Source organism: Rhodnius prolixus, unplaced genomic scaffold (assembly GCF_049639745.1).
Source record: "Rhodnius prolixus isolate KJV_2025 unplaced genomic scaffold, Rpr scaffold_18, whole genome shotgun sequence".
NCBI classification, from domain to species: domain Eukaryota; kingdom Metazoa; phylum Arthropoda; class Insecta; order Hemiptera; family Reduviidae; genus Rhodnius; species Rhodnius prolixus.
This window is the reverse complement of record NW_027411636.1, coordinates 2,573,699-2,601,266: the sequence shown is the minus strand read 5'-3', so window position 1 is coordinate 2,601,266 and position 27,568 is coordinate 2,573,699. Positions and strand designations below refer to the sequence as shown.

Here is a 27,568-nt window from a genome sequence, read left to right as displayed (position 1 = left end):
ACCTTAAAACAAAATAAATAAAAAATAAGTACAACGAGCAAAATTAATTCAACAACATAAATGCTCCAGTCAACTTTAACAACTAATTGAAATAATCTTAACATTTCTTAAAAAAACTTCAAATATTTAGGTTCTAAATGAAATTTTGCCCTTATAATTCTTAACCTCAAAGTTTAAAGTTACCATATCTATTTGTGGCGAACTGTATCACGGTTGCACATCGATCACTGATTACTGAACGGTACAAAGCAATTATCGATTTTGGAGCATTATGGAGAGAATTTTATCGATTGGATTAAGGAGGTTAGAGTCTTTATTGCACTAAGTTTTTAAGTAAACTCATAAGTCTGAAACCTTAAGTTTTGTATTAAGAGAAATAGGTGGAGTGTTGGCAGTAGATTTGTTTTACTTTTATTAAGATTTAGTTGGCAATGGTACCAATTTTCTTGGACAACTCGTTGCATCCACTTTTTTTATTGAAACGATTTATTTGGGAAAAATTGGAAATGGTCACTTCTATGATGGTAAAGTGGTTAAGTATGCCTCGGAAGTGCCTTCTGAGAGTAAAGTCTGCGAATTTTATTGCCAAGCAAGACTTAAAATGTGTTGCTAAACTTCCAACTTTGCAAAAAGTTAAGTACCACTCAACTAAATGGATTTTCATCGTTTCTGAGACTTTTCCAATCAATTTGGTAAAAACTATTTCTCCGAATTCAGGGTGTATTCCCCCCCGGGGGGGGGACTCTAAATCTAAGATCTGCATGATTACCGAAGAGAAATTGATTGCGGTTATGTTGTAATCATCTTTAGTTTGCGAAAGTTTTTGACCAACGTAAGGAAACTTAAAAAAATTCATTTACGTTAATATGTGAAATTGTACACATATTGTGGCACCGACTATCCCAACTATGCATGTTTGTTCTCTTAACTACACGTAGTTTTCGTATGGTAACCTCATTCTGTCTTATTCAACGGGCAGTGATTTTTTTTTTCTAAATTATTCAATATGTTAATGATGGTGAATGTATGTTTACGGTTACAGCATCTGCACGATGAGATGGCCAATTACGTGGGCAGTGTTACTGTCCTACATAGTTACCCACATTCTCAGCCAATTTAGTCTTAACGAGGTAAGTATCATGACTGTTTATTTAATAAATTTTTATACTTTACCTTCCTCATATTACAAGTATTAAAATACTTTTCGTTCCTCGTGTATTGATCTGTAACTCCAATAGAGAGATTACTTTTCGTCAACATTTCGAACTATATTTTATCTCTTTTTTCTCCAATATTCCTAGTACGAAATTTCCTTGCCGAAGTTGTCATTCTCTGATTTGCAGACATTAAACCTACTAGTAAGAATGACACGAATACCGGACATCCTAGGAGACCGAGATCCAGAGTTTAACAATAACGCTCCCAGAATAGAAACTTATGACTTCATTGTGATCGGCGCCGGACCTGGAGGAGCTGCAGTCACTAACCGACTGACCGAGTACTTTGATACTAGTGTACTCTTGATAGAAGCTGGACGTGAGGATGCTATGTGGACGGATATACCATCGATCAATCCATTTTTGGTATTAACTGATTACAACTGGAGATTCTACAGTGATTATTCGCCGGATATTTGTCGCGGTAAGTAAGAATCTTTAAGATTTGTCTCCTCTAGAATATTCTGGATGAGGCCTTGACAATACTCTTGGAAGGTTGACTCCGTATTCCCGACAGTCTGGACATTCTTTCCGAACTGAGCTGATGAACTAAGATCTCTTTCAGAAATATGAACGAACCAAACAAAAAATCTGAAGTATGAGATTAATGTCAAAAGTATGGGTAAAATTAGCTTGAGTGTGCAATTTATAGACTCCCTGGACCCAGGAGGTACTGAAAGGGGCGAAAACGTTTTCAGCCTCTGTAGGGAAATGGAGCATTAAATCTTGCCTCTTTAAATTCTAAATTACCTTTAGCTAGGGATCCAACACTTAAGATTCTTATTCTGTACGACTTTCTATTTTCAGGAATGCAACGCTCGATATGTCCATGGCCAGCTGGCAAAGGATTAGGAGGTGGAACTATTCTAAATGGGATGATCTATACACGAGGAAATTACCACGACTTTGATGAATGGGCCGCTGAAGGTAATCACGGTAAGTGAAATTATGAGATTGGGTAACTATGGTTACTGTTACTAGAGCCGCGAGTAAAGATGCGAGCTAACTCTGAGCATTCAAAAGCTATTAATCCCCAGTAATCTAAATTCTGAAAGAAATCTCTCCAAGTTCCAAGTTTAGTCTGCAGAACTTGGTGGAGTATCTGAGGATACCACTGGCCTAGCTCCTCCTAGCCAGTATCAAATATCTGAAACCTGGACTTCAGGAATAAAGAGTGGTATTACAATCTCTCGCACGCCAGGTACAGATAGCGTTGGTTTCACTACAGTTGGGACTCAGGAGCCCCAGCGCCACTCAGGGCAGTCCCCACAGCAGCCAAAACTCTTAAGCACCACTTTCCAAGATCTGACAAGTACCTTGGAGTGCTCGAAATAATTCCTTCCTAAGCATCTTACCTCCGTCCGGGGCTTCTCTCTCGGCCTCCACTTTCTGATGGTTCCAGGTCGGGTTCGGGAATATTGCACTAGACTCCTTTCATCAGCTTGTAGAGCAACTATGAAGTTAGAGTGACTTCCGGAGAGGAATGTTGCGTAGTTAGGTGAAAAAGTAACTTCCTCGCTGCAGTTAGTGAACCTTAAAAAAAAACGAAGCAGAAAGAACAATTTATATCTGAGGTAAGAAATCTATTTTCAGGCTGGAGTTACGAAGATGTGCTGCCGTACTTTATAAGAGCTGAACAAACTTACATAAAGCAACTGAAACGCTCGCCGTACCATGGACAAACAGGTCCTGTAGCCATATCTTACTCGCCTTTCTTCTCTACGCTCGGGAGAGCATTTCTAGAGTCCGGCAGATCGCTCGGATACCGACTGGTTGACTACAATGATCCGAATTTCAATTTGGGCTTTTCAAGAATCCAGTTGAGCATGCGCCGTGGAATGAGAGTCAGCGCGGGCACAGCTTATCTACGGCCAATAAGACATCGACGAAATTTCCACATCACACTTAGAAGTCGTGCAACAAAGATCCTTATAAATCCAGAAACTAAAAGAGCTTACGGCGTGAGATACGTTCAAAACGGCCAGGAAAGGACGGTCTACGCTAGAAAGGAGGTCATCGTCTCGGCTGGTGCTTTCAATTCTCCACAGTTGTTAATGCTATCGGGCATCGGTCATGCAGATCATCTAACTGAAATGGGCATACCCGTCATACAAGATCTACCGGTCGGTGACAATCTAATGGAACACGTAGGCATGCATGGACTTGTATTCTTGGTGAACGAAACTAATACGATTATCCTGTCCAGAGTGTTAAGGAATATCGTGGGACTATCGCTGAGTTACACGCTCTTTGGTACTGGTTCGGCTACAAACCCAGGTCCAAACAGTATAGCCTTTGTGCAGACCAAATACGCAAATCAAACTGACCGGCCGGACATCGAACTGTTGTACGTAGACGCTGGATTTACCACTGATGCTGGTGTGTTGTTTAGAAGATCGTTCGAAGTGTCGGACGAACTTTACGATGCAGTTTACAGGAAAGCTGATGCCATAGACACCTTCTCAATATGGCCGATGTTACTGTATCCGAAAAGTAGAGGCTTTGTCAGGCTGTTCAACAAACATCCACTGGCCAAAGTGCGCATACAGAGTAACTTTCTAAAAGAGAAGCTCGATATGGATGTCCTAGTTGAAGGCATCAAAATGGCGATTAAAGTCACCGAACAGCCTGCCTTTCAAAGATATGGCGCTAGATTGTTGGACGTGCCGTTTCCAAACTGTCTGGAAATGGAATTCGGCAGCGATGAGTATTGGAAATGTACGATCAGGACGATGACCACTCAGTTTCACCATCAATGTGGGACGTGCAAGATGGGAGCCGTAGTAGACGAACGACTCAGGGTGTACGGTATTAGCGGTCTAAGGGTGGTAGACGCCAGCATAATGCCGAGCATTATTGCAGGACACACTCAGGCGCCTTCTTACATGATCGGCGAGAAAGGAGCAGCGCTCATCAAGGAGGACTGGAATCTGGGACCCTAACCGTCTTCATTGTGCGGCTATTGCACAGGATGTACTGTACAAAATGGTTTTTAATGTGAGAGCTAGTCATCATTGTATACCTCAGGTAGACAAACCCAGGTCTTCTACCTGGTCGATTTAGAAGACAACTCTCATCACGAGAGTAGCAAAATACCATCTTTTACGTCTAGTAAACAAAAAAAAATGTATCCTACTGGACGGGTGAAGAAGAATTTTCAAGTCCATCAAAATCAATCAGCACTTTAACCAGACTTGAAATTCAATATGTCGCTGCCGGCAATCAGCGACAAAATGAGCATCAAGAAAGAAGGTTTGATGGGCACTATCTTCAGAACCAGTCTACCACTTACAGGAATTAGCTCACAAGATGCTCCTATTTATGCTCACGGCTCAGTGATAAGGCCAATCAATGCGAAGGAGGGATGCTCCAGTAGTAAGCGACAAATCACATAAAAAAAAAAAGACCTTTCGAATGTCAGTTACGGGGATCAGGAACACAAGCCCGCAACGGATCGAAAATAAACGATTACAATACTTCTCTTACTAGTAGAGTAAGAGAAGCTGAAAATAAGAGTGAAATCATTTTTTTTCCCATTTTCAACCAATCGACTTTTTTTTTGTAGATTTATTTGAGATAAATCATTAAATACAAAGCTTAGTGCAAGTAACTAGACAAGCCCAGGTTGACAGCCAGCTTGAAACTTGTTAAAACTTTAGCATTTTTTTCCCCTTGAAATAGTATATAAAATGTTTTACTTTATAAAATTCTAACATTCAACTAAATATTTTTTACAAAACTTTTTGCTTACCAAAAATTTTTAAAATCTTCTAACAAGTAAGTATCTCCTCACTCTCGATAGTTCTGATGAGATTGGCGAATTCTTGAAACTGGAATATACATTCACATGTGAATAATAATAATAAAATAAAAGTAAAATAAGAAGTCTATAGATTAGATATCTTTGTAATAAAATCTTTATATCCTTTTAATAACTTATTAAAATCCTTGAAACAAAGTACCTAATCATTTGAATATTATATTGTATTCTGTTAATTGTAAAGTACGAAGTAAATAGTGCAATCAGATACTCGTAAATAACTTGAAAGGTAATTAATTTGTAACTTAACCTTCAAATGGAAGATTTCAAATTGACGCATGCGTACTAGAAGAATTTTGTTTTGCTAGTTAACGTGTTTGAATTTCTATTTTTTATTTAACCTAATACTTATTGTGTAAATAGATATTTTTTTTGTATTAAACATAGAAATTTGTTTAATTAGTGATGAAATCATTTTTAATCTTGTACACTTTAAATTGTACTCGTAAGTATTCTGCACAAAAATTGTATCAACTAATGAATCTAGAATTATGTATTATCTGGAGTTTGTGATCAACCTCACATACTAGTTTGGGCTAATAAAATAAAATACACATACAGTGGCGCCCAAAAGTATTTGCACAAGTGAATTATTTCCTATTTCTAAATGAGTACACGAAATAGGATCCCAAAACTTTGATCATTATAATCTTTAGTTCAACTTATGTACATTTAATAACAAAACGAGATAAAACATTAACATGTAAATGAATAATTCAGAAAATAAAAAAAATTGACAGTTCAAAAGTATTTGCACAACAAATTTATTTTGCAAATAAGATGGCAGAATTTTAATTTTAGTACTTAGTGTGAAGTTCCTTGGCTTCAATTAAGGCCTGAAGTCTTCTAGGGATTGAACAAACCAAGTTTTTTAAGATTGGAATCAAGTTTTTCCCATTCTTCGAGTAAAACCTCAACCAGACGGTCCCTTGTTCGTGATGGCGTGTTTGCGCACCTTCTGCTCCAGAATACTCCACACATTTCAATTAGGTTTCAGTCAGGGGATTGTGGGGAGTGTATGCAGTCTTCTGGGAGCGTTCTGCAGTAGCCACGCTTTTGCTTTCTTAGCTGAATGTTTTGGATCATTAGCCTTTTGAAAGATTAAGGAGTTTTGTGTGCCCAAATTCTCAGCACTGCTCTTTAAGTTGTCGCGCAATATACTCACATAGCCATCTGCTGTCGTATTGCCATGAATCTGTACCACTTTGCCGACTTCGCTGCACGCCACACATCCCCATACCATAACATGCACTCTACCATGTTTGACAGTTGGTCTAACATGCAATATTTTCAGTTCTTGATTTGGCCTTTGCCAAGTGTGTTTCTTACCATCGCTTCCAAAAACATTAAACTTGCTTTCATCACTAAGTAGTACATTTGCCAAAATTCTATAGGCATGTTTAATAGGTTTTGGCGAATTCGAGCCTCTTCCTCCGGTTGAGTTCTTTATGAATGGTTTGCTCCTAGGAACGCTCCCTTATAAATCAGCTTGATTAAGCACTCTTTTTACAGTAGTAACGCTTACACTCTTTTGAGAAGTCGTTTCCACCTTTTCAACCAATTGCCAAGCACTCGATGATGGATTTATTGTTGCCTTATGGATAATGTTCCGACATTCTCTTGCCGTTACAATTTTTGGTCGACCTTTTCTTGGTTTATTTAAGCATTTCCCCATTTCCTCGTATCTTTTAATTACGTACCGCACTGTGGGAAAGCACAATTCAAAATTTTTCCGATTTCCTGGTAGGTTTTCACCTTGTTTCTTTTAAAAAAACGATTTTTCTCGGGTTGTGAGGGATAATTCGGCTGTTTTGATGCCATGCTCTATTAAGACTGGTACATAATATAAACAAATGACAATGGAAAATGAAAAATGACAAATAACAACTTTAAATTTGACTTTTCTAGTGAATATAATTAAAATTAGTCAATATGAACATATTCATTCTAGGTTGTGCAAATACTTTTGAACGGTCAATTTTTTTTTAGTTTGTGAATTACTAATTTAGATGATAATGTTTTATCTCGTTTTGTTATTAAATGTTCATAAGTTGAACTAAAGATTATAGTGATAAAAGTTTTGGGATCCTATTTCGTGTACTCATTTAGAATTAAGAAATAATTCACTTGTGCAAATACTTTTGGGGGGCCACTGTATCTAATAGGTTAATTGCTCAATATTAGTGCAATTAAATTCAGAAAACTTGCTGTCGAACAAGAAAACAAATGGAAAAACCGACGTAATATAGAGTTACTACCAAGCCTGAATCATAATTAAAGTAAGTTAAACTAATGAATAGCTTTCAAGTTTAAATAAAATAAGAAGTATTACTCTATGTGAAGAAAGGTTTTTTTCTGGTTTTAGTCAAAGTTACGGTACTTAGATGTAAGCATGGTTGAATTCAAATTCTCAACTTCAAACGAATCAATCTCTACGTACCTCTAATGATGGACGAAACTCCGTCCAGTAATCGAAATAAAAGATGCGTTCTATTATACGTAGATAAAATCAGGAATATTATGGGAGATGACAACAACACTCAATAATCCTTAACCATAACCTGGAGCTGTGTAACTTACTGTTTGTTTATGTTTACTTGTAATCGTACAATCATTACCCTAAAGTACAGCAACATGTGTTGTAAACTAAATCTTTGTACAAGGACAAGAAAACTAGTACTGACTTCCTGTTTTTTTTTTTTTTTTGTTATTTTACTGAAAATGTTTGTTACTGATGATTTCTTCTTGTTTAACTCTGTTTATTTTTGCAATAAAATTGATAAGTTTTGGTGTGTTTATATTTCTTATTTCCTGGAAGATTTTTTTTGTTCAATTACGTAAGCACAATATGGAAAACTTTTTGATGTTGTTTCTAATTTAGTGGCATGATTACTTTCACTACAAGTTTAAAAAGTATATAATTTAAGAAAAGGAAAAAAAAACAAACTTCTGAACAACAATTAACCTGACAAAAAAAAAAACTATAAACTTAAAAGGAAGTTATATTTACATCTTTGCATGCAACAATAAACATTAGAAGTAAACTGAGGGCAATGTACACTTTTTTTTTAATCCAACATTCTTCTCCTAAAAATCAGCTACATTTCATTGTACGAAGTAACAGCATCTTACCTAGCATCTTGTTTGACCAAAATAAAAGATATCACAGGTATATTGCAGGGGCTAATATGTTCCAAGCTATTTCCAAGTTTATGTTCTGAACCGATAAAACTCTTGCCAGCATGTGAAGTTCTGTCTTCAAGCACATTATTTCCGGTTATGGTTGACGTAACAAATCCTGGATGTATCCCTCAACTCTGGGAACGTACTACTTCATTAGCTCTGTTCACTTCCTTTACTAATGAATTTTAGTCACTTTAATGATTACCATAGACCAACAATTAACTACTAAGCTTTTAAAACGTTTATTACACCTACAAATGCCTGAACCGTGGTAAGTCCATGGCCTTTTCAACTATTGCAAATAAGGTTATTTTTTTTTTAATCTCTAAGTTAAGAATCGATTTAATGCAATTTATACAAAAAAAAAATCGAATACTTGCACTCACGTTGAATCGTTTGTCAACTCGATTTAAAAAATACTATTCACCCTGTCAAATAATCGAAAATAAATATATTACTGCACACATTTTAATTCAAATAACAATTAATTATTAAAATGGAGTAAAATTATCAGTAATGTGATGATTTATATTATGACTGTACGATATTTCATTTGAAAATATGGTCACAACAACACTGTTAACAAGGTCAGTGACTCAGGCGACTATTCCCCAGTTGTAATCATAGCTAGTATTTGTTTTATATAACTTACAGAATGACCGACGTACAGCATTCAAAGTGAACTAAAACTTCAAGACGTATTGATTACAACACAATATAATAATTGCACGCTAAACATTTGATATGTTTACGCAATACACAGGAAGTGAAGGCCTAAAGGGCAGAGGCCCCCCCCCACATTTAAAAATGTAATCAATAAAGTTATTATTTTATTGCAAAATTAAATTATCGATAAATTGATATAAAAAAAAAAGTTACGACACAGAAATACTCAGGCAAATGAATGTAAACCACATTTTGAGACTCAAGGTACCCCAAAGAAGCCCCAAAGAAGAAGGAATGGTGTAGTTGAAGAACTGGAGATCAATTACCCAGCTTCCTTTTCACTTCCTTTCTCCTCTACCGGAAGATCGTGCGCCTAACCTTAACTGGTTGGTTGCGCAACAGGGCCGCACGATCATATATACTGTTGAGACTCCCACAGTACTGGAGATACCCCAATAAATCTTGCTCTAATGAAAGAAAAAAAAAAAAAAAATAGACTTCGTGGTTCCACTTGGAAATAATTGAGACTTAATTTACACCTTACTCGTAACAAAAAGTGTATGTTGATCTACACTTTCTAGATATCATGTTTTGAAATGGATAAATATAATTAACTACATATTAGTTGACTATCGATTCAAAAATAGAAGACGGAAAATTAAGGCAAGAAAGGAAAGTTTTAGGTGTCGTTAAATGCCTCTAATGTGAATAAACAAAAACAATTCCTTGACCGTCAGTCAGCCGGGAGGTTACATAACACTGCCTTCGTAATAGGTTAAAAAGTAACCTTCCTAACGCAAGTTCAAATTAAGCTTGTAATCGATTTTTACTAGCGAGTTTGTACATATCGAATGACCAGAAATTTTTCGGATAACCTACACTTTGGTTCTAACGGAAAACGGTTTGCTAGCAAATCTTGTTTTTTTAAAAATAATTTATTAAAGATTACGTCATTCTTTATTAAAATTTTTTTTATTAGATTACAATGGCATAAACCGAGACCCCGACTTTAAGGCGCCTTAAGTTAAAAAATGTTCACCCCTACAGAGGATTCCAGGAAGGGCAATCCACTTAGGCTCTCCAGGAAGATCACAGTCAGGGATAACTACTCCTGGGTGCAACTCAAGACTCACTCCTAAACTCTCCTCTCCAGATCTAGTGAGGATTACCTCCTTCAAATTATTGGAACCAGACCTTCCAGGGTGAAAGAGGAGCTGGTAGCCAGGGGCGACGACTCCCAGGGGATCTATGCACCCGTGTTCCCAGGTGTTTCAAAAGTAGCACATAAAAAAGATTGGACGACATTCCCCCCAAAAAAATCAGGGAGTAGGCCAGTTTGGAATATCCAATTCCTGAAGCCTAAACACCTCTCTACTTCCAAGAGAGGGTGTATCCTTCTTCACCAACGTGTAACTACGCAGGCTATCTGTGGAACTGGGGAAGAAGACACAACGCACTGTCCCTTAAGCTCCATATCCGACCCAATGCCAGGCCAGCCATGGTTCGCTTGACAACTTAAGATTAGTGAGCTCTAGAGACTAACTATGTATTCACTAAAATTGCCCACATCCACTATCTCTGCAGTACATATTGCGGAAGTGCTAGGGATTTAGGTTTTTTTTTTTTTTTTGGAATTAGGATGGGAGATCCTGAAATAGTGGCTTATCCACTATCCATTTCCGACAAGTTCAAGCTTAACAAAGATTGTTTAATTCTTGAGCGATACTGTTCATCACATACCGCACTGATACGCAATCCGGAAATGCGTAATAAAGGTTTTTTTCCCCAATTTAATGGATTTCTAAGGATTCATTTCTATCGTAACACTGAAATATTAACTTCGAAGAGGAAATAGAAATGCCGCCAAAAATAGAAAACCAGTACTACCAACTGTCCTCGTTACACCAGATTAAAACCACAGCTACTCGACCACAATATGGATTATGCAAGAGAGTTATGCCCGCAGAAATCCATATAACAACCATGACTAGCTAGAAGTATGACCTTGAACTTGGCACCAATATATATTGCGATTAATTTACTCTTTCTTCGTACTAACAAAGTAGACTCAACGCGATTTATTTTTAAACCACAAGATTTCTGCCAATCGATACTTTAAAAATGTATACCGGAAGTATCGCGTTACTTGAATAGATTTTTCATTTTGTTTTTTAAAATTTCTCAAAAAAAGCTCTGACAATTTTCTTTGAAATTTCTGTGCTAATTACATCAAATAGAACTATAGCTTTTTTTACAAGCCTGTAACAATCGATTAGTGCACAAAAATCGATTAGCGCACAAAAATCGATTAAGTGCACAAAAATCTATTAGGCCTTTTCTAAAGTGCCATTACTGCTCATTTGTACAAGCTTGCCACCTGTACTATATTAATAAAATTTAACATGTGGGACTAAATGTTTAATTAAGAAGGAAACCAGCAGACCGGAAGTGCCTCTTTACCCAATAGAATCGCCCGTATTTTAAGATTTTCTCGCAAACAGCTTCTACAATTTAATTTAAACTTTGTACAATGATTATGAACACATATATCTAAAACTGTTCCGGAAACCTTTTTTGCCGGAAATTAGATAATAAGTACGTGTTTGAGAGATGCCTTTTAAAAAAAATAAAATAAAATAAATTAAATTTGATTCAATCGTTTAAAGTTTGAAGAAAATTTGTGAGTTCAAAACTGGAAAGTCGAGTGAGTTCAAAACTGGAGAGTCGATTGAGTTCAAAACTGGAGAGTCGAGTGAGTTCAAAACTGGAGAGTCGAGTGAGTTTACATCAGATATTGTTTATATTCTGAAGACCTCAAAATACGTGTTTCCTAAATTTCGATGATTTCCTGATTTCAAAAATTAGACTCGACCACAACACGTCTGTGAGAGTGGTGACCAGGAGAAAGTATAAAAAGAACATATAGTTAACTTAAAAGTTATTCAGGTTAAATCAAAATAGCCTAAAGTAAGGTAATGTTATGAGAGATGAAAGTGAAACTAAGCCAGCTGGCCACAGCGAACAGGTTTACGTATCTTTAGATATAACACACGCGAGAATCCTTCAAAACCTTGATAGTCGCTCTCTCTCTTTGTGATCATCCAATGAGATTATAATAGGCGATAAATTTAGCGGAAGTGATACGTGTATTAAAATTGTACAGCTCCCTTGGGCACACTGTTTTTCCGTTCAATAATTGACGCATTATCCGTTTGAACTGTTATAGTTATTGAGTCAGGCCGGAAGTCTTAGACTTTGAAAACAAACGCGCACAAAGAATAGTAAACAGATTTATCTTTTTCTGAACTGTCCGTACAATAATAACAAAGAGATTAGAGCAATATGTGTAATCCGGGGAGTTTCATCATTTTCTACAAAAATAAAAGATATCCGGTATTAGTGACATTATGGAACAGTCAAAACAACGTCTTTCGTTCCTGTTTAGGGAATCTTTTTTTTTTTTAAATTAGGATGTTGCTCTAAAAGTAAGGTTGGCTTTAAAATAAATGATCAATATAATAAATAAATGTTCAATATAATAAATAAATGTTCAATATGATAAATGTTCAATATGATAAATGTTCAATATGATAAATGTTCAATATGATAAATGTTCAATATGATAAATGTTCAATATGATAAATGTTCAATATGATAAATGTTCAATATGATAAATGTTCAATATGATAAATGTTCAATATGATAAATGTTCAATATGATAAATGTTCAATATGATAAATGTTCAATATGATAAATGTTCAATATGATAAATGTTCAATTTAATAAATGTTCTATTTAATAAATAAATGTTCAATACAATAAATAAATGTTCAATATAATAAATAAATGTTCAATATAATACTTAAATATTCAATAGAATTAAAAAATGTTCAATATAATAAATAAATGAGGCGCCACGGTAGCCGAGCGGTAAGAGGCGAGACCCGCAAAGCTAAGATGTATTGTTGGTTAGTGGGTTCGATTCCTGGTCTTAGGCCTTGTATTTTATTTAATGGTTAATATGAGACATTTATAGTAAAGTATGTTAGGCGGTTAGAGGCTAGACCCGCAAAACTAAGATGTATTGTTGGTTAGTGGATTCGATTCCACTGTCTAGGTCTAGGATTTTATTTAATGGTTAATATGAGAAATTTATAGTAATGTATGTTAGGCGGTTAGAGGCTAGACCCACAAAGCTAAGATGTATTGTTGGTTAGTGGGTTCGATTCCTGGTCTTAGGCCTTGTATTTTATTTAATGGTTAATATGAGACATTTATAGTAAAGTATGTTAGGCGGTTATAGGCTAGACCCGCAAAGCTAAGGTGTATTGCGGTACTAGTCTAGGCCTTGTATTTTATTTAATGGTTAATATGAGAAATTTATAGTAAAGTATGTTAGGCGGTTAGAGGCTAGACCCACAAAGCTAAGATGTATTGTTGGTTAGTGGGTTCGATTCCTGGTCTTAGGCCTTGTATTTTATTTAATGGTTAATATGAGAAATTTATAGTAAAGTATGTTAGGCGGTTAGAGGCTAGACCCACAAAGCTAAGATGTATTGTTGGTTAGTGGGTTCGATTCCTGGTCTTAGGCCTTGTATTTTATTTAATGGTTAATATGAGACATTTATAGTAAAGTATGTTAGGCGGTTATAGGCTAGACCCGCAAAGCTAAGGTGTATTGCGGTACTAGTCTAGGCCTTGTATTTTATTTAATGGTTAATATGAGAAATTTATAGTAAAGTATGATTGCTAGTCGCCTCCGTCCACGACACCTAATTCGGTAGTTGGACTAGCCTGCCTGGAAAAATAGGCAAACAAAAAAAAATAAATAAATGTTTATAATAAATGTTCAACATAATAAATAAATGTTCAATATAATAAATAAATGTTCAATATAATAAATGTTCAATACAATAAATAGATGTTCAATATAATAAACAAATGTCCCGGGTTCGAATCCAGCTGCTGACCCTTAGATTTGCTCTTCCTAGGAGCTTCTTACAGCTCACTGTCCGGTGATGGACAGTGTTGTCTGTAACGAGAGAACGCTGTCCGGAGGCCGGCAGTGCACTGAAAAATGCTCCGGTCGCCAATAACCTGAGATGTTGACGCGCCTTAAATCATTTAAAAAATAAATAAATGTTCAATTTAATAAAAATGATGATGGAATCATGACGTCGCAGCTCCCACAGAATCCCTTTTAAAATTAATGTTCTCGGGAACATTTCATTCTAAAACTTTTCAAACCAAAATAGTAGATAGATCCAACATGCGTTTTGGTCCAGTTCAAAACTACTTCCTGTTACCAGCAGTTCGATGGGGGGGGGGGGAAATCTGGTGTGAACAGTCACAGGACTTGCTTTTACTTCCGTTCTAATTGTAGCAAGTGAAAGAGTAAAGTAGGCGCCCTATTCCTTCTTTTTTTGTCCGGCAGGAAGCTTTTGGCTTGGACGGGAACAAGGGCAGAGCACATTCATTCTGCTATTAATATTCTATTCTAACAAATAATAGTAAAGTAGGCTGCACACTGGGAATTTGGAAATCTCCCAATTACAAATCCACGTTCATGACCACTGCACTAACACCTACAACAAAACGGGATATATTGCTGGTAAAAACAAGCAAAAACAAAACCCAGGAAATCTGCACGATTACAATTGCCTTCTCATCTTACAACAGTAAAGTAATAATAACATTAACGTCCTCAATAAAGAGGCACTTCCTTCCGATAAAAAAGTGATAAAAAGGAAGGAAACAATAATGAAGGAAAGTGGATATAATAATGAAGGAACGAATTCAGAAACGTAGGAACAATAATCAAGGAACGAACTCACAGACGTAGGAACAATAATGAAGGAACGAACTAACAAACAAACAAGAAACAATAACACATTTGTGTCCATAAACTTCCTCCCCTCCACCACCTTCAACAATAACAATAAAAAAAAAAAAAAAAAAAACGAATGCTCAGAATTCTGAAGCACATAGTTATGTATAATAGTATATAAAGCATGTAAAGTGGGAGTTTATACGGGAGTAAAACAGTTTGAAACCTTCTTCTACTGGTTGCAAATCTATTAAAACACAATCTTTCCCCTCTCCTAACACAATAACAGGCACACATCGCTATAGCGATGGACATCATTTACTCGTACGTCAAATGATATGTACCTTTCTAAGGACTAAGTTTGTCAGTACGTTTATTAATTTTAATTATTTTTTAAATGTGTTAAAAGAAATGTTTATTTTATTACTTAACTATAGTTTTATTTTTAAAATAATAGTGTTTTAATTATTTATTGTGTACAGTACTGTTTGGAATTTTTTAAACATAGTTTTAATTACTGGATACTTCATTATGTTAATGGGTAAGTGTGAAATTAAATATTTATCTAATAACTTTTACTTTCACTTAGTTTTTTTTAGTAAGATCTTGGCGATCGTGCAGATTCCTCCATTTTCACCGGAAATGAATCTTAGTAGTGAATATAGAAATGAATAATCGCAGGACTCTGAAAATTTATACTTCCTTTTATTATTATTATTATTAAAGACGAAAAATACAATAATGAAAATTAACCTTAAATTTTAAACACAGGGAGGGGGTAAGAAAATATATTTTACAGGAAGTAAGAATAAGAATTATTTTTTTTTAAATTTCATTATACAGGGTGCTCATTTTAAGACGTGTTAAATGCATTTCAAGCTTAAACGGTTTCGATCTGAGCAAAAAATGGTAGAGGAAAAATTTGTTGCCCGTCACCTCTGGCTTCAGAATATGTGACTTGATTTTAGGTTCCTGCTCGCATACGCGGCTGACGCGCGACCAAAAGTGAGGGTTCGCAGTTGACCCCCATTTTCATATATACAATTTTAAAGAGTATAAAAAGTTATGAAAGAAACCGGAAACCGCAATTCGATATCTTCAAAATTAAAGGTGCTAGGCCATTTCAAAATCTGGTATTTATTAATCATATTTCAATTTTTTTAACTTGTTATCAAAGAGTAATAAGGGCACGCGATAGGTCATTTTTATGTATTTTTTCATCCCCTTTCTACTAAAAATATTGCCAAGGCAGTAAAGCTAGTATTTTTCTTAATATCGGGAAATAAGTCGTTTTCCGAGTGATTTTTCTAAGAAAAATCAAATGTTAAGAGCTTTAGATGTTCTCAAACATGCACAAGATGGCTAAAAAATAATTTTACATCTGTTACAAACAAGAAGGTTTAATAATTATTTGGTAATTTTGGGAGAGTTGCGTTTAATTACCAAAAAAAATTGGAAACCTCCTGCCACATATTTAAGTGATCAATATCTTTCATTCAATGGTTCAAACTTATTCCTTAATTTACCAAATAATGCACTTTACTCAACTTGTGAAGCATGTACTGTGCCTTCAAAGGTGCCTCTTCCTATGGCTTGCAAGCCAGGTTAGCCTGGAGTGGAGGTTATCAACTGCTCTCTGTATCACTTTTGGTCGCGCGTCAGCCGCGTATGCCGGCAGGAATCTTAAAATCAAGTCACATATTCTGAAACTAGAGTTGACGGGCGACAAATTTTTCCTCTACCATTTTTTGCTCAGATCAAACCGTTTAAACATGAAATGCAATTGAGCCGTCTTAAAATGAACATCCTGTATATTAAAAAAAAAAAAAAAAAAAATCTGTACGAACACTCTGACGACTTCCTCCTTTTCTCTTCTAAATTTACAGGAAATCGTACAAGTCGTATTGGTGAAAAATACTAAGAAAATCTGGAAAATCTATTCAAAAATGAAATACTTCCGGTTACTAAGCGTTCTTTGCTTGTCACCTAAGTTCAAAATATCAAAATATGAAATTTATGTATTTTTTAATCGTTTTTGACTTACCAACACACTCACGATCAATTTGCAAAAAAAAATATCACTTTTTCGTACTTGAAGGCCTAAAACGGAAATTGCAAGTTTTTTTTTTGGTAAAATTGGAAGAAGCTTGGCTACTGCTGAGTAGAAGTAGGAAGTCGTGTCTGTATGTGAGTTCATATCAAATTCTTTTTCGTCGACATAGTTGTGTAATTCCGGTAATAAATGGAAGGTATCGTATATCCAAAAATAGTAACTGTAGATGACCAAATTGCATGTGTGACTGAACTCTTCGGCCAGCTGGCCCGGGGAGGCCAATCTTGCAGCTGAGCTCTGAACTGTGAAAATGATGATTTAATCATATGCTAATTCCACTGTCACTTTTCACTTGATATTCATCGTTCCAATTAACGCACACTAGGAAACAGGAAATAGACAAGAAAAAAAATGAATTCCGTTTTGTTTACAACTGATAACGGAAATGATTGCTTTCATTGATATCACTTTTAAATGTCGATGTAGTACAACTTTACGGAAATAGATATAAGACTGTTCTCCACATCCATCCATTATTGGATTAATAACAGGGAACTCCTCCCCAAGACTTCTGGAATTTTTTTGGTTGGATTCCTGGAATGAGATTTCCGCTGCCATAGGCCCCCCCCACTTATCTTTCATCCCTGGCTTAACGCGGTCCGACGAAAAAGCTGATAGTGTTTTCTCGCCTATAATCTAATTACTGCTGGCCAATCGCCCTATACAAACAAAAAATGGGTATCTAAATAAGACAGAGGAAATGACAGAAGCCCATCCCTCTTCGCCCCCAGAAACCATGGTGATAGAGTATTTCCGCTCTACGGGTAGGCTTCATATCACATATTACTGGTCGATCTTATTGGTTCATCGCGATTACTGCATTAAGAACTCTTAGTTCTTATCAGGAAAACTTGAAGAAACCGATGACGTCATCGAGGAAATTCTGGACAATCATATGACATTCTCTTGCCGCCGTTTAAGCCGATAATTTTTGGTAAAAAAAGATTGTTAGCTTCTTTATACTAGTACAATATGTCACAGCTATACCAGAACCACTTGAGGAATTACCACTTTAAAATTGAACAATGCCGCCATGTTTACTGAGCCAGAAGCCTCCTTTTTACACTACTCCTAAAAAATAAAATTTTTCAGGAAGAAGTTCTGGAAAATTGGTATTTCTAGTGGGACTTAATGATCCCTTTAACTGCCATATTATTAATGAAGTGAACGTATATTAGAGCGTTTACGTGATCCGGAAAGTTGTAATTTCCTGTCTTTAACCTGCCAATGAGTAAGACAAGCTACCCAGAGGTTTCTAAACTTATATGAAAGTGAAAAAGTAGTTTCTATAATTATGTAAAAATTAATCACAAAATAAAACGTACCCTAATTAAAAAAAAAAATGCAGTAAAAAACAAAAAAAGAATGAAAACTTGCATAAAATGCACTATTGTAAACAAGGTGCATAAAATAAAAAGTGGGCTTGCTAATCCAGAATCCAAAGCCATCTAAAGACCAGTCGCCTGCAGATATGTATGTGATAATAGGTAGTTAGATTTGCTTGAAGTTAGACCTGTCAAAGTGAAATTTAATTATGAAATTGTCCAATTTAAAAGAAAAAAGACGAAATTCTAGTTTGGATAGTTTTTAATATTTTACGTAATTTCTACAAGATTGTAATCGCTACAATCTAAATGAGTTGTAAAGTCAGAAGTAAAATAATTAGATAATAGAGATAATTATATTCCTTAAACTATTTCTAGTAAAATACAGCAATTTATTCTTAATCAATTCATAGATAGTCGATAATAACTTGGGTACTAATCGATATATTACGCTAAATAGTAAATAAAAAGAGTACGATTGCTTCAGAGAGCAAATAGTTCTACGATTCAAATGCGTTCAATTATCTCTAAAATGGCCAAAAATTTTCACATCTCATATCTTTAATAGGAAAATTAGTCTCAAAATCTTGCCATGAGATTCACAAATTAAAAAATGAATTCCTGATTTATTCAGAAGGGGCTTTTGGCTTTAACGTCCCCAACTACCAGTTAGGTATCATGGACGAGGACAGAAGCTTTTACCTTATAATAAAAACTATTTTTTTTCCTAACAAATAAAAAGTAGCCCATACACGGGATTCGAACCTACGATCTTCCTCACACGAGGCCACGTTCTTGACCACTAGACCAACACATACGCGCCCCTTAATGTTTCTATATCTTAATCAAATTTTAGGTTTCAATATTTTACTTCTTAATTCCGGGAGCAATACGGAAATTTAGCCTTAATTATAAAACGTTTCTTGGTATATTTATTTATTTTTTATATATTTTTTTTTCTCAAACAAATATCAACTTCAAGGTTGTAGTAAGGGAGAAGAGGGGCCACATTTGAACAGAATTTACATTTTCTGTTTACAGAGTGCGCACAGAATCATATTATTGAACCTTTTTATTTTGTTTTCTACAACTTTCAAGTCTTCTTAACAGATCTATATCAATAAACAGTTGGTTCTTTGCATACATATCTATATTTTTTTTTAATTTAAAATTTTTGTGTCAAATGTTAATATCTGCCCCACTGGTTGGTGTAAACCTTTGAACACAATATAAAATAGAAAGAAATGATATTACTTTACTCTGAATCTACCTTCTCTCGACTACTACATTAATTTCTCTTTTAAACCACTGACTCAGTTCCGGGATGTTGTACCCAAAGTGTGTTGGGTTTAGGGAAGTTTGAACAAAATATTCGGTTTGTTGCGCTTCTTAATGTAGTCACAAACTTGCAGAGGTCGGTAGGACGGCACATTTTAACTGGTGAAATGTGCCCCCCTCTCCGCTATTTTAAAAGATAATGGGTACAGAAAAATTGCATAGCTCAAATCTCGTTCAAAATTCCAAACACATTTACCTCGGATCTGCAATTATGCTATCGATAAGAAATTTAACTTAAATGTAGACGGACTAATGTCCTCCATAAATGCCAAGTTTAAAGGGAACTTATATTCAGTGTTTAAAGTCGTTTAAACTTTCAAGTCTCAAGTATCTTACTTGGAGACTAATATGTAGGTTTGCTCAAATTATAGAGTATTAGTGCCCGGGTATAATCGTTACTAAATTCGGAGAAAAATCATTGGAAAACTCATTTCTGGGTGAGAGGGGAGTAGTGATTAAGGCTTTCCTCTAAATTGTTATTGTACAGGCTTGCCACCTGTATAATAACAATAATTCCAAACTTGACGGAAATTGGCAGGCCGGAAATGAAACTTTATACGTTCGATTTTTCCGTTTTTCTTTTTAAATAGAATTTTCTCGCTAATGACTCCCTACCATTTTATTTAAACTTTGCATAATGCTTACCAATATATTGTATATAACGATTACGAATATGTATCTACAATACATAACTTTATTGGAATTATTCTTCCTAGTAATGCAATGTACTTCCAGTAGGAGGCGGTAAGGCTCCTTACAGAGTGTTGGGAATTTAATGAGTCTTAAATGTTCGGAAGTAGAAGAGAATCAGTGAGCGAGAACTGTGAGAATAGAACAGGAAGTCCTGAGAGTTATGACGTCAGACTTTGTACAAAAATGATTAAAAATTTATAAAAATAAATTTCACCTAAAATACGTAGCTAAGAGAATACAATGGAACTTAATAAAATATTCCAATATGGTAGACATTTTATATGAAGAATACATACACAAAAAGACGGTACTTTCACTTGAATGTTGGAGAAGTTTAGGTATTCTCCAACTGTTTTTGATGTATGTAGTTGAATCTGACCTAATATAATAATAAATATAAGCTATGACTGCTGCAAAATGAGAGCACGGACATCGCGATAGTGGAAAAACCCAGATTCAGAATGGTACTTCCGATCGGGCCGATTTTTTACGAAAACCTTACTTCCGCTCTAGGTAAAATAAATTTTCCGCTCGGAAAATTGATAAGAGAAAGTGAAAAAAATTGACTGCCTCCTCCGTACTGCGGTTTGTAATCAATGAGAGAGATATTTAAGGCGCCTGCCACTACAACATCCGTAAACGGAATGTGGTCGATTAAATAACCAACTGACCTGGCCGCAAAAACCGCTTTAGCAACTTGTACGCGTTTATCTCCATGATACGCTTTGATGAACGTTTTCTATCGCCAAATATTCTGAACTTTATCCTGTATTTAACTCACTTAGCCCAGTAACACTGCTTTACTATGTGCAATTTTCCCTTTTTTTGGAGACATGGAGTTTTTACTCAAATGAAATTGAAGTTTTCATCTGCTGGTTACTAGTGACAATACAGAACGCGTTTTTTTTCTTTTTTTTTACAGATCATTGCATCATAGTACGTAATTATGATAACAGCAGAGGAAATCAGTAAAATAATTGTAAACCGTTCACTGGTAACTAAATTAAAATCAAACTACAGTAATAAAACATTGCTTACCTAGTGATTTAATTCCACCTAACTGCATCACTTCCTATTATTACGAGACTTCGGCTGCTGGCAGAAATTTCACTTAAAATATGCATTCAATGATGTGTGGTACTTCCGGATACTGAAATTTTCTTTAACTCAGCATTTTTACGACAGATTAGTCCCAGAAGTTATGCTTATCTAATTTCCCAGCAAATTTTACGAGGTCAAAGGTCAACAATAGTCTCGCAGCAAATATTTTCCTATTCCTACTTCCGGTAAAGGTTTTAATTCATTTTTTTTTTTTTTTGGCGGGAGGAGGTTCCCAATATTTACAGTGTTCCTACCACAGAATACGTGCGTCAAATTTAATAATAAAAAAAATAATACCCCATGACGTGTATTGTTTAACGTTGTTTGTACGTACGTGTGTGGTAAGCATCTTAGAGATTATAAAAGGAAAAGGTTAAAAAGAGAATCTCGAGAGAAAATTCCATAACTGGCAGTACTTTTCATTTTTCTTTGGAAAATACCTTCTACGATTGTTTTTCCCACAAACTCGTCGATACAGATTATTATACTTGTAGATCTCCATAGAGCCTTCTAAACTGTCACAATATCGGTGTAATATTTTATCAATTTGATAATTTTTATTAATAATTTATATGAAGATCTGGATAGATTTTTAAAAAAATTTAGAATATCTCGAAGTGATTTCCTGTAGAGGATAGCAGTTAGTCGTGGGAGTTTTCTCACCAGGATTATTTATATAAACAATGAAAAACTATAAATTCGAAGATTTTTCACATAGTTTTTCTTTTGGAAAATCTTTTTTCATTTCCCAAGGTTGATTAATCATAAAATGAAAAAACTCTGTTTCAGATTTGAAAATGCAGCTGATTATTCTAATCGTTTCTCTAATATTTACTTCCGTCTCTGCCAAAGACTTTTTTGACGTAAGTAGTTAACATTAGAAATGAAAGATCATTAAAATACGGAAGTTCAAAAAAAAAAAAAATATCAAAATAATATTATTTCCAGGGACTGTACAAGCTGTCAAGATTGAAGAAATTGCTCAATATCAGGATCTCTGATCCAGATTTCGGTGGAAAACGTCCGACCAGAAATGTCTATGACTTCATAGTCGTTGGCGCCAGTCCTGGTGGTTGTGTGGTCACCAATCGACTGACGGAAAACCCAGCGATTAAGGTGCTACTCCTGGAGGCCGGTCTGGAGGATAACGTCATCACTGATGTTCCTCTTTTGAATCCTTACACCGTTCTTACGACCTTCAACGGGGATTATACGGTTGATCCTGATCCTTCTGTGTGCCAAGGTAAATTCTTGGTACTGATATCAATTCTGGTACAAAGTGAATATTTCAAAGAAGAGCGCTGCCAAATTTGTTGAAAGAAATAAAGATATACGGGAATTTATAAGGCGCTTTTCCAACAGGAAAAAAATCTTTGCAATCTTCTCCAATTTCTTGTAAACTTGGCATTTTTACTTTTTCTATCTGTTGAGGAATTATTGCCGATCCAGTGAAATTTTTGAATATCCGTTTTGAAACCCCTCTGTCAGCGGGGGAAGTGTTAGCTTCTTAAGAAATCGCACAGGAAGCTGAGATATTTTTTCTTTGGTTAAGAACTGCGGGAAATGCCATTAACTAAAGCGCCAATAATGGCACCCCAGCAATTTTCTGGAGTTTTGATTTTCTGGATGGTTTCCGGAAAAGCTAACATTTATGGGGCAGTTCTGACAGAGTTAGGATTATCTAAAAAGCTTAATGTTAATTTCACGTAAGTATGGAGCAAATTGAAAGTGCTCATTACCAAGTGTGAAATTCAAGAACGTTTTATTTTTGGCTGGCGTATGAGTCAATTAAATTAATCATTTTTCCCAGGAATGGAAAATGGAGTGTGTCCTTGGCCGTCTGGGAAAGGAACAGGTGGTGGGACGATTCTCAACGCCATGATCTACACAATCGGCAACCGTCGGGATTACGATGAATGGGCAGAAGCCGGAAATCTAGGTAGACAATCTAAGATTGGAAATTCCCTCGTAAGTTAAGTAATAATTTAAAATTGACTACTATCTTGCTTTTGCAGGCTGGAGTTATGAAGAGGTTGCTCCATATTTCCGGAAGGCTGAGAACACGTACATACCGGAACTCAACGATTCCAGGCACCACGGCCAGAATGGTCCTCTGTCCATATCATACTCACCATATCAGACGCCACTACTGCGCGCTTTCATTGAATCTGGACAATATTTTGGCTATTCCGAAGTCGACTACAACAATCCAAACACACATCTTGGATTTGCACGCATCCAGGCGACCATTCGTCGTGGACAACGAGTGAGCGCTGCTACAGCTTATCTACGTCCTATAGTTGAACGAAATAATTTTGAAATTTCTCTAAGAAGTCTGGTTAAAAGGATACTGTTCGATCCAACGACCAGAAGAGCTATCGGTGTGGTGTACGAGGTGAATGGAAGGGATAAAACGGTTTACGCCAGGAAGGAAGTCATTCTAGCGGCTGGTGCATTCGGCACACCTCAGCTTCTGATGCTGTCTGGCATTGGACCCGCGGAACATCTCTACGAAATGGGTATCCCAGTGCTGCAAGACCTTCCGGTCGGTGATAACCTTATGGAGCACTTTGGCATGCATGGACTTACATTTCTTGTCAACGAAACCGTGTCCATACTTCCAAGAAGGATCATAGAAAATCTGATTAAACTGGTGCCGCAGTATATATTCGGTAATTCAGGGATACTGACATCTCTAGGATGTGAAGGAGTCTCCTATGTGCGGACCAAATATGCGAACTCAACACGAGACCGACCCGACATAGAGCTACTGTTTGTGGCCTCATCACTAGCCAGTGATTTTGGTCTTGCTCTGAGAAGGACCTTTGGTATTTCTGATGAGCTTTATGAGTCAACCTATCGACTAGCTGGTGGCTTAGATTCATTCTCTATTTGGCCAATGCTATTGTATCCAGCAAGTCGAGGTAAAATCCGTCTGCGGAACAGCAATCCGCACAGCAAGGTCCGCATTATGGGCAACTACGTTGGTGAACGGATTGATGTGGACACACTGGTGGAAGGGATCAAGATAGCTGTGGCCGCTACAAGGACGCCTCCTTTTCAAAGATACGGCGCAAAGTTGTATACAGTGCCATTTCCAAACTGTGCCCATTTGAGGTTTGCCAGCGATGCGTATTGGGAGTGCGCAGTGAGAACCGTGACCACTCAGTTCCATCATCAAAGTGGAACGTGCAAGATGGGCTCAGTGGTCGATCCTCTGTTGCGAGTGATCGGCGTGGCGGGATTACGGGTGGTAGATCTTAGTGTGATGCCCACCATCACCGCAGGTCATACTCAGGCGCCGGCCTACATGATCGGCGAGAAAGCTGCTGATATTATTAGGCAAGCCTGGGGTATCTAAAGTCATCTCCGGGACTTAGAGATTGACTGGCAGTTGGATCCAAAATTTAGGATTGTGAGGTTGGTTTTATCTGGCGATCCCACTTCAAGGATTTTGCTGTTCAATTCATTTTCACCTAACATTTCCGGTTATGTTAGCATTTGTTTTGAGTGCAACATCCTACGAAAGCGACTCTTTTTTTTGACTAAGCACGATTCGATTCCCACCGATTGATTTCACTTAAGAGATTCGAGGATCAAAGCAAAGATCAATTCTCGAACTAAAGCGAGTGCACTAATCCATCCTGAGGAAGTATACCCATCCTGGTATCTGCATAAAGCTTGTAATCTTCTTGTTAAACAAGAAGCTTCAAGCACTGGGAATGCTCCATTATAGGGCTTCAATTATAGGCGTTGATAAAAACAATGGCCTACATCCGCGGTTAGGTCCATATCTGTTTGTGCAAAATGCTTCGGTAGGTGGAGCTACTTGGCCCCTGTCAAAGGTCATGCTGAAAAGCACAGGAAATTGTACTCACCATTTCAAAGCACCACTTCCTCTCTTTAGACTAAATCTAGCGGTTGGTTAGTATTCCTCCCCAGCGAAACACCCTGGTGTATTGCCAGCAACTGTTACAAGTGGAAATCAAATTCTCTTCACTTGGCTCACGAACCACATTCTTGAAGATGAACGAAAGATCAGCTTAAATTTAAGAAAAAAGGACAGGTACCAATCAAAAATTTAAGTACAGTTTCTTTGATTGAAGATCGTGCAGAACTGACCGTAAATCGTAAACCAAATTGAACTTTTAAAAAACACCAAATTGTTTTAGCCATTTTTGTAGTCATTGTTATTATTATTAACTCATATTAATGTATAATTAATTCATTTAATTAATGAATGAACGTGAATATTTATTTTGCAATGAATTCAGTGTTAATTTGTGTACACATATTACTATTATTACCTCTTACGAATTCTAGTTTCCTAATAGTAGACAATTTTTTACTTTAAGAAATATTAATGTAGTTTTTCTTTTTTTTTTAAATAGGGATTGTCATTTTGTTGTTATTGAGTTATGTTCTTTACTTTCTCTAATACCAAGAGAAGGAAATATTGTGATGGTATCAAATTTTCAAAAATTGAGGTCCCTTGATATCGAAAAACTTGTTTTTTTATGCGAATGCTCTGTATGGTAGGAGCTCACGTGTTTTTTTTTTTAGTTTCTTCGGAAATGGTGGCGCACTCAAGTGGGAATTAATGTAACTTGATATGTTTACCAAGTTTAGAGCTCTTAGGAGTCGTTTTTACTCCAGTAATGCAAAGTTTAATTAGTAAAAAGGCATTTTACTGATGGTTAATTTATGGCAAAAAGTTTATTTGCGGGTCTGATGGCAAATTAGAAATAAATTTTTTTTCAATTATTTAGAGCATTTCAGGAGACCTCACTCCGGATATTTTTTTTTAGTAAAAAAAAAAATCGAAATGGAAAATCTGACACAATCACACTACTACCTTATTAAAACAGTAAGAGAAAGTAGCAATGTGATAAATCAAATGAAAATTGTAAAAAGACTTAGTAATTGTTTTGCTTTATAATGCAGAAGAATGTTTAACCTACCCTGAAGAAGGTTACCTTACTTTTAACTTTGTCACGAAATATTTTTAAAAATGAATAATATTATCAGCTGTATCGTTGCTCAGGTGTGTAATTGCTCAAACAACGAGACTCGATGTGTAATGTGAATCGAATTATACAGTTGATGACGTAAATTACTAGACTGTTGTAGTGTCCATAATCGAAGTTAATTAGTGAGAAATTATATTATAATTATCCTAATATAATGTAAATATATATATGTATTATAATATTGTGTAATATAGGAAGATACAATGAACTAGTTTATAATTAAATTCAGAATAATTATCTTCTTTATTATTATTTTTGGTAGCAAAAAACAAAAGGTAAAGAAAACTTCGCAGAGCGTCAATATAATAGCAATTAAAGGATTGAAAATGTCCTTAATTGGTTATGGTGGGTTGGTTTCTACTTTTAATTAGTTTCTTTGTAATCTCTATGACTTGAAAAATGGACAAGTTACACTCTTGCCAGAGAAAAAGAAAAGCTATGATGAAAAGGTTTAAGGAAAATTATTTACGAGTAAAGTACGTAATGCATGCTTTTTCTGGGTGAACTTTACGTCCCTACATTAAGTGTCTGAACGGAGGCGATTAGCAAATACGAGGTGTGTTCAAAAAGTAACGGGAATTTTCGTTTTTTGAAAAAAATATTTATTTATTCATCTACATTAATATTGTCGCCTTCAAAGTAGTCCCCTTCGCATACAATACACTTGTGCCAGCGCTTTTTCCAATCCTCGAAACACTTCTGAAACTCGATCTTTGTGATAGCTTTCAGCTCTTTCAGCGATTCGCTTTTAATGTCATCTATGCTTGTAAAACGACGGCCTTTTAATGTTCTCTCTATATGTTTGGAAATAGAAAAAAGTCACATGGAGCCATGTCTGGCGAATATGGAGGCTGGGGCATCGTTAAAGTTTTGTTTTTGGCCAAAAAATTCACGAACAAGCAATGAAGTGTGAGCAGGTGCATTATCGTGGTGCAAAATCCATGAATTGTTTTGCCACAAATCCGGGCGTTTTTTTCGGATTGCTTCACGCAAACGGCGTTGAACTTGTAGGTAGTACTCCTTATTGATTGTTTGACCTTGTGGCAAGAATTCATGATGCACTATGCCATTAAAATCGAAGAACACAGTGAGCATAACCTTCACATTCGACCGCACTTGTCGAGCCTTTTTCGGTCTTGGCGATCCAGAATGCCTCCACTGGGACGATTGAGCCTTAGTTTCGACATCATATCCGTAAACCCATGTTTCGTCACCTGTTATAAACACGTTTCAGTAGATCCGCATCGTTGTCGAC

General features: G+C 35.9%; 2 protein-coding genes across 3 annotated transcripts; both read left to right on the top strand.

Annotated features, from left to right (window-relative positions):
• Positions 1 to 1,036: 1,036 nt before the first annotated feature.
• LOC141462212 (glucose dehydrogenase [FAD, quinone]-like) lies at positions 1,037 to 4,160 on the top strand. The gene is made up of 4 exons (XM_074143882.1): positions 1,037 to 1,645; positions 1,783 to 1,813; positions 1,925 to 2,153; positions 2,811 to 4,160. Exons 1-4 carry the CDS (start codon positions 1,365 to 1,367, stop codon positions 4,157 to 4,159), a joined length of 1,890 nt encoding a protein of 629 aa, XP_073999983.1. The 5' UTR covers positions 1,037 to 1,364; the 3' UTR covers position 4,160.
• Positions 4,161 to 5,293: 1,133 nt separating this feature from the next.
• On the top strand, positions 5,294 to 26,116 carry LOC141462140 (glucose dehydrogenase [FAD, quinone]-like). Of its 2 annotated transcripts, XM_074143755.1 has the most exons (6): positions 5,294 to 5,482; positions 7,203 to 7,316; positions 22,073 to 22,146; positions 22,232 to 22,526; positions 23,094 to 23,222; positions 23,299 to 26,116. In XM_074143755.1, the coding sequence occupies exons 3-6, from the start codon at positions 22,081 to 22,083 to the stop codon at positions 24,642 to 24,644; spliced, it is 1,836 nt and encodes a 611-aa protein (XP_073999856.1). In that variant the 5' UTR covers positions 5,294 to 5,482; positions 7,203 to 7,316; positions 22,073 to 22,080; the 3' UTR covers positions 24,645 to 26,116. The 2 variants fall into 2 exon arrangements, 1 of the variants encoding a protein (XP_073999856.1); XR_012463120.1 differs by lacking the exons at positions 22,073 to 22,146; positions 22,232 to 22,526; positions 23,094 to 23,222; positions 23,299 to 26,116 and adding an exon at positions 7,403 to 7,823 and having other exon boundaries at positions 5,334 to 5,482.
• Positions 26,117 to 27,568: the final 1,452 nt, after the last annotated feature.

What these genes read in the sequence shown, in the direction of transcription:
- LOC141462212 (XM_074143882.1), top strand. Translation starts at nt 1,365, where the DNA reads ATGACACGAATACCGGACATCCTAGGAGACCGAGATCCAGAGTTTAAC. An exon ending in AACCAAACAAAAAATCTGAA is followed by an intron (nt 1,814 to 1,924) that starts GTATGAGATTAA and finishes CAGCCTCTGTAG; the next exon opens with GGAAATGGAGCATTAAATCT. An exon ending in GGCCGCTGAAGGTAATCACG is followed by an intron (nt 2,154 to 2,810) that starts GTAAGTGAAATT and finishes ATCTATTTTCAG; the next exon opens with GCTGGAGTTACGAAGATGTG.
- LOC141462140 (XM_074143755.1), top strand. Translation starts at nt 22,081, where the DNA reads ATGCAGCTGATTATTCTAATCGTTTCTCTAATATTTACTTCCGTCTCT. An exon ending in CTGCCAAAGACTTTTTTGAC is followed by an intron (nt 22,147 to 22,231) that starts GTAAGTAGTTAA and finishes TATTATTTCCAG; the next exon opens with GGACTGTACAAGCTGTCAAG. An exon ending in TGATCCTTCTGTGTGCCAAG is followed by an intron (nt 22,527 to 23,093) that starts GTAAATTCTTGG and finishes CATTTTTCCCAG; the next exon opens with GAATGGAAAATGGAGTGTGT.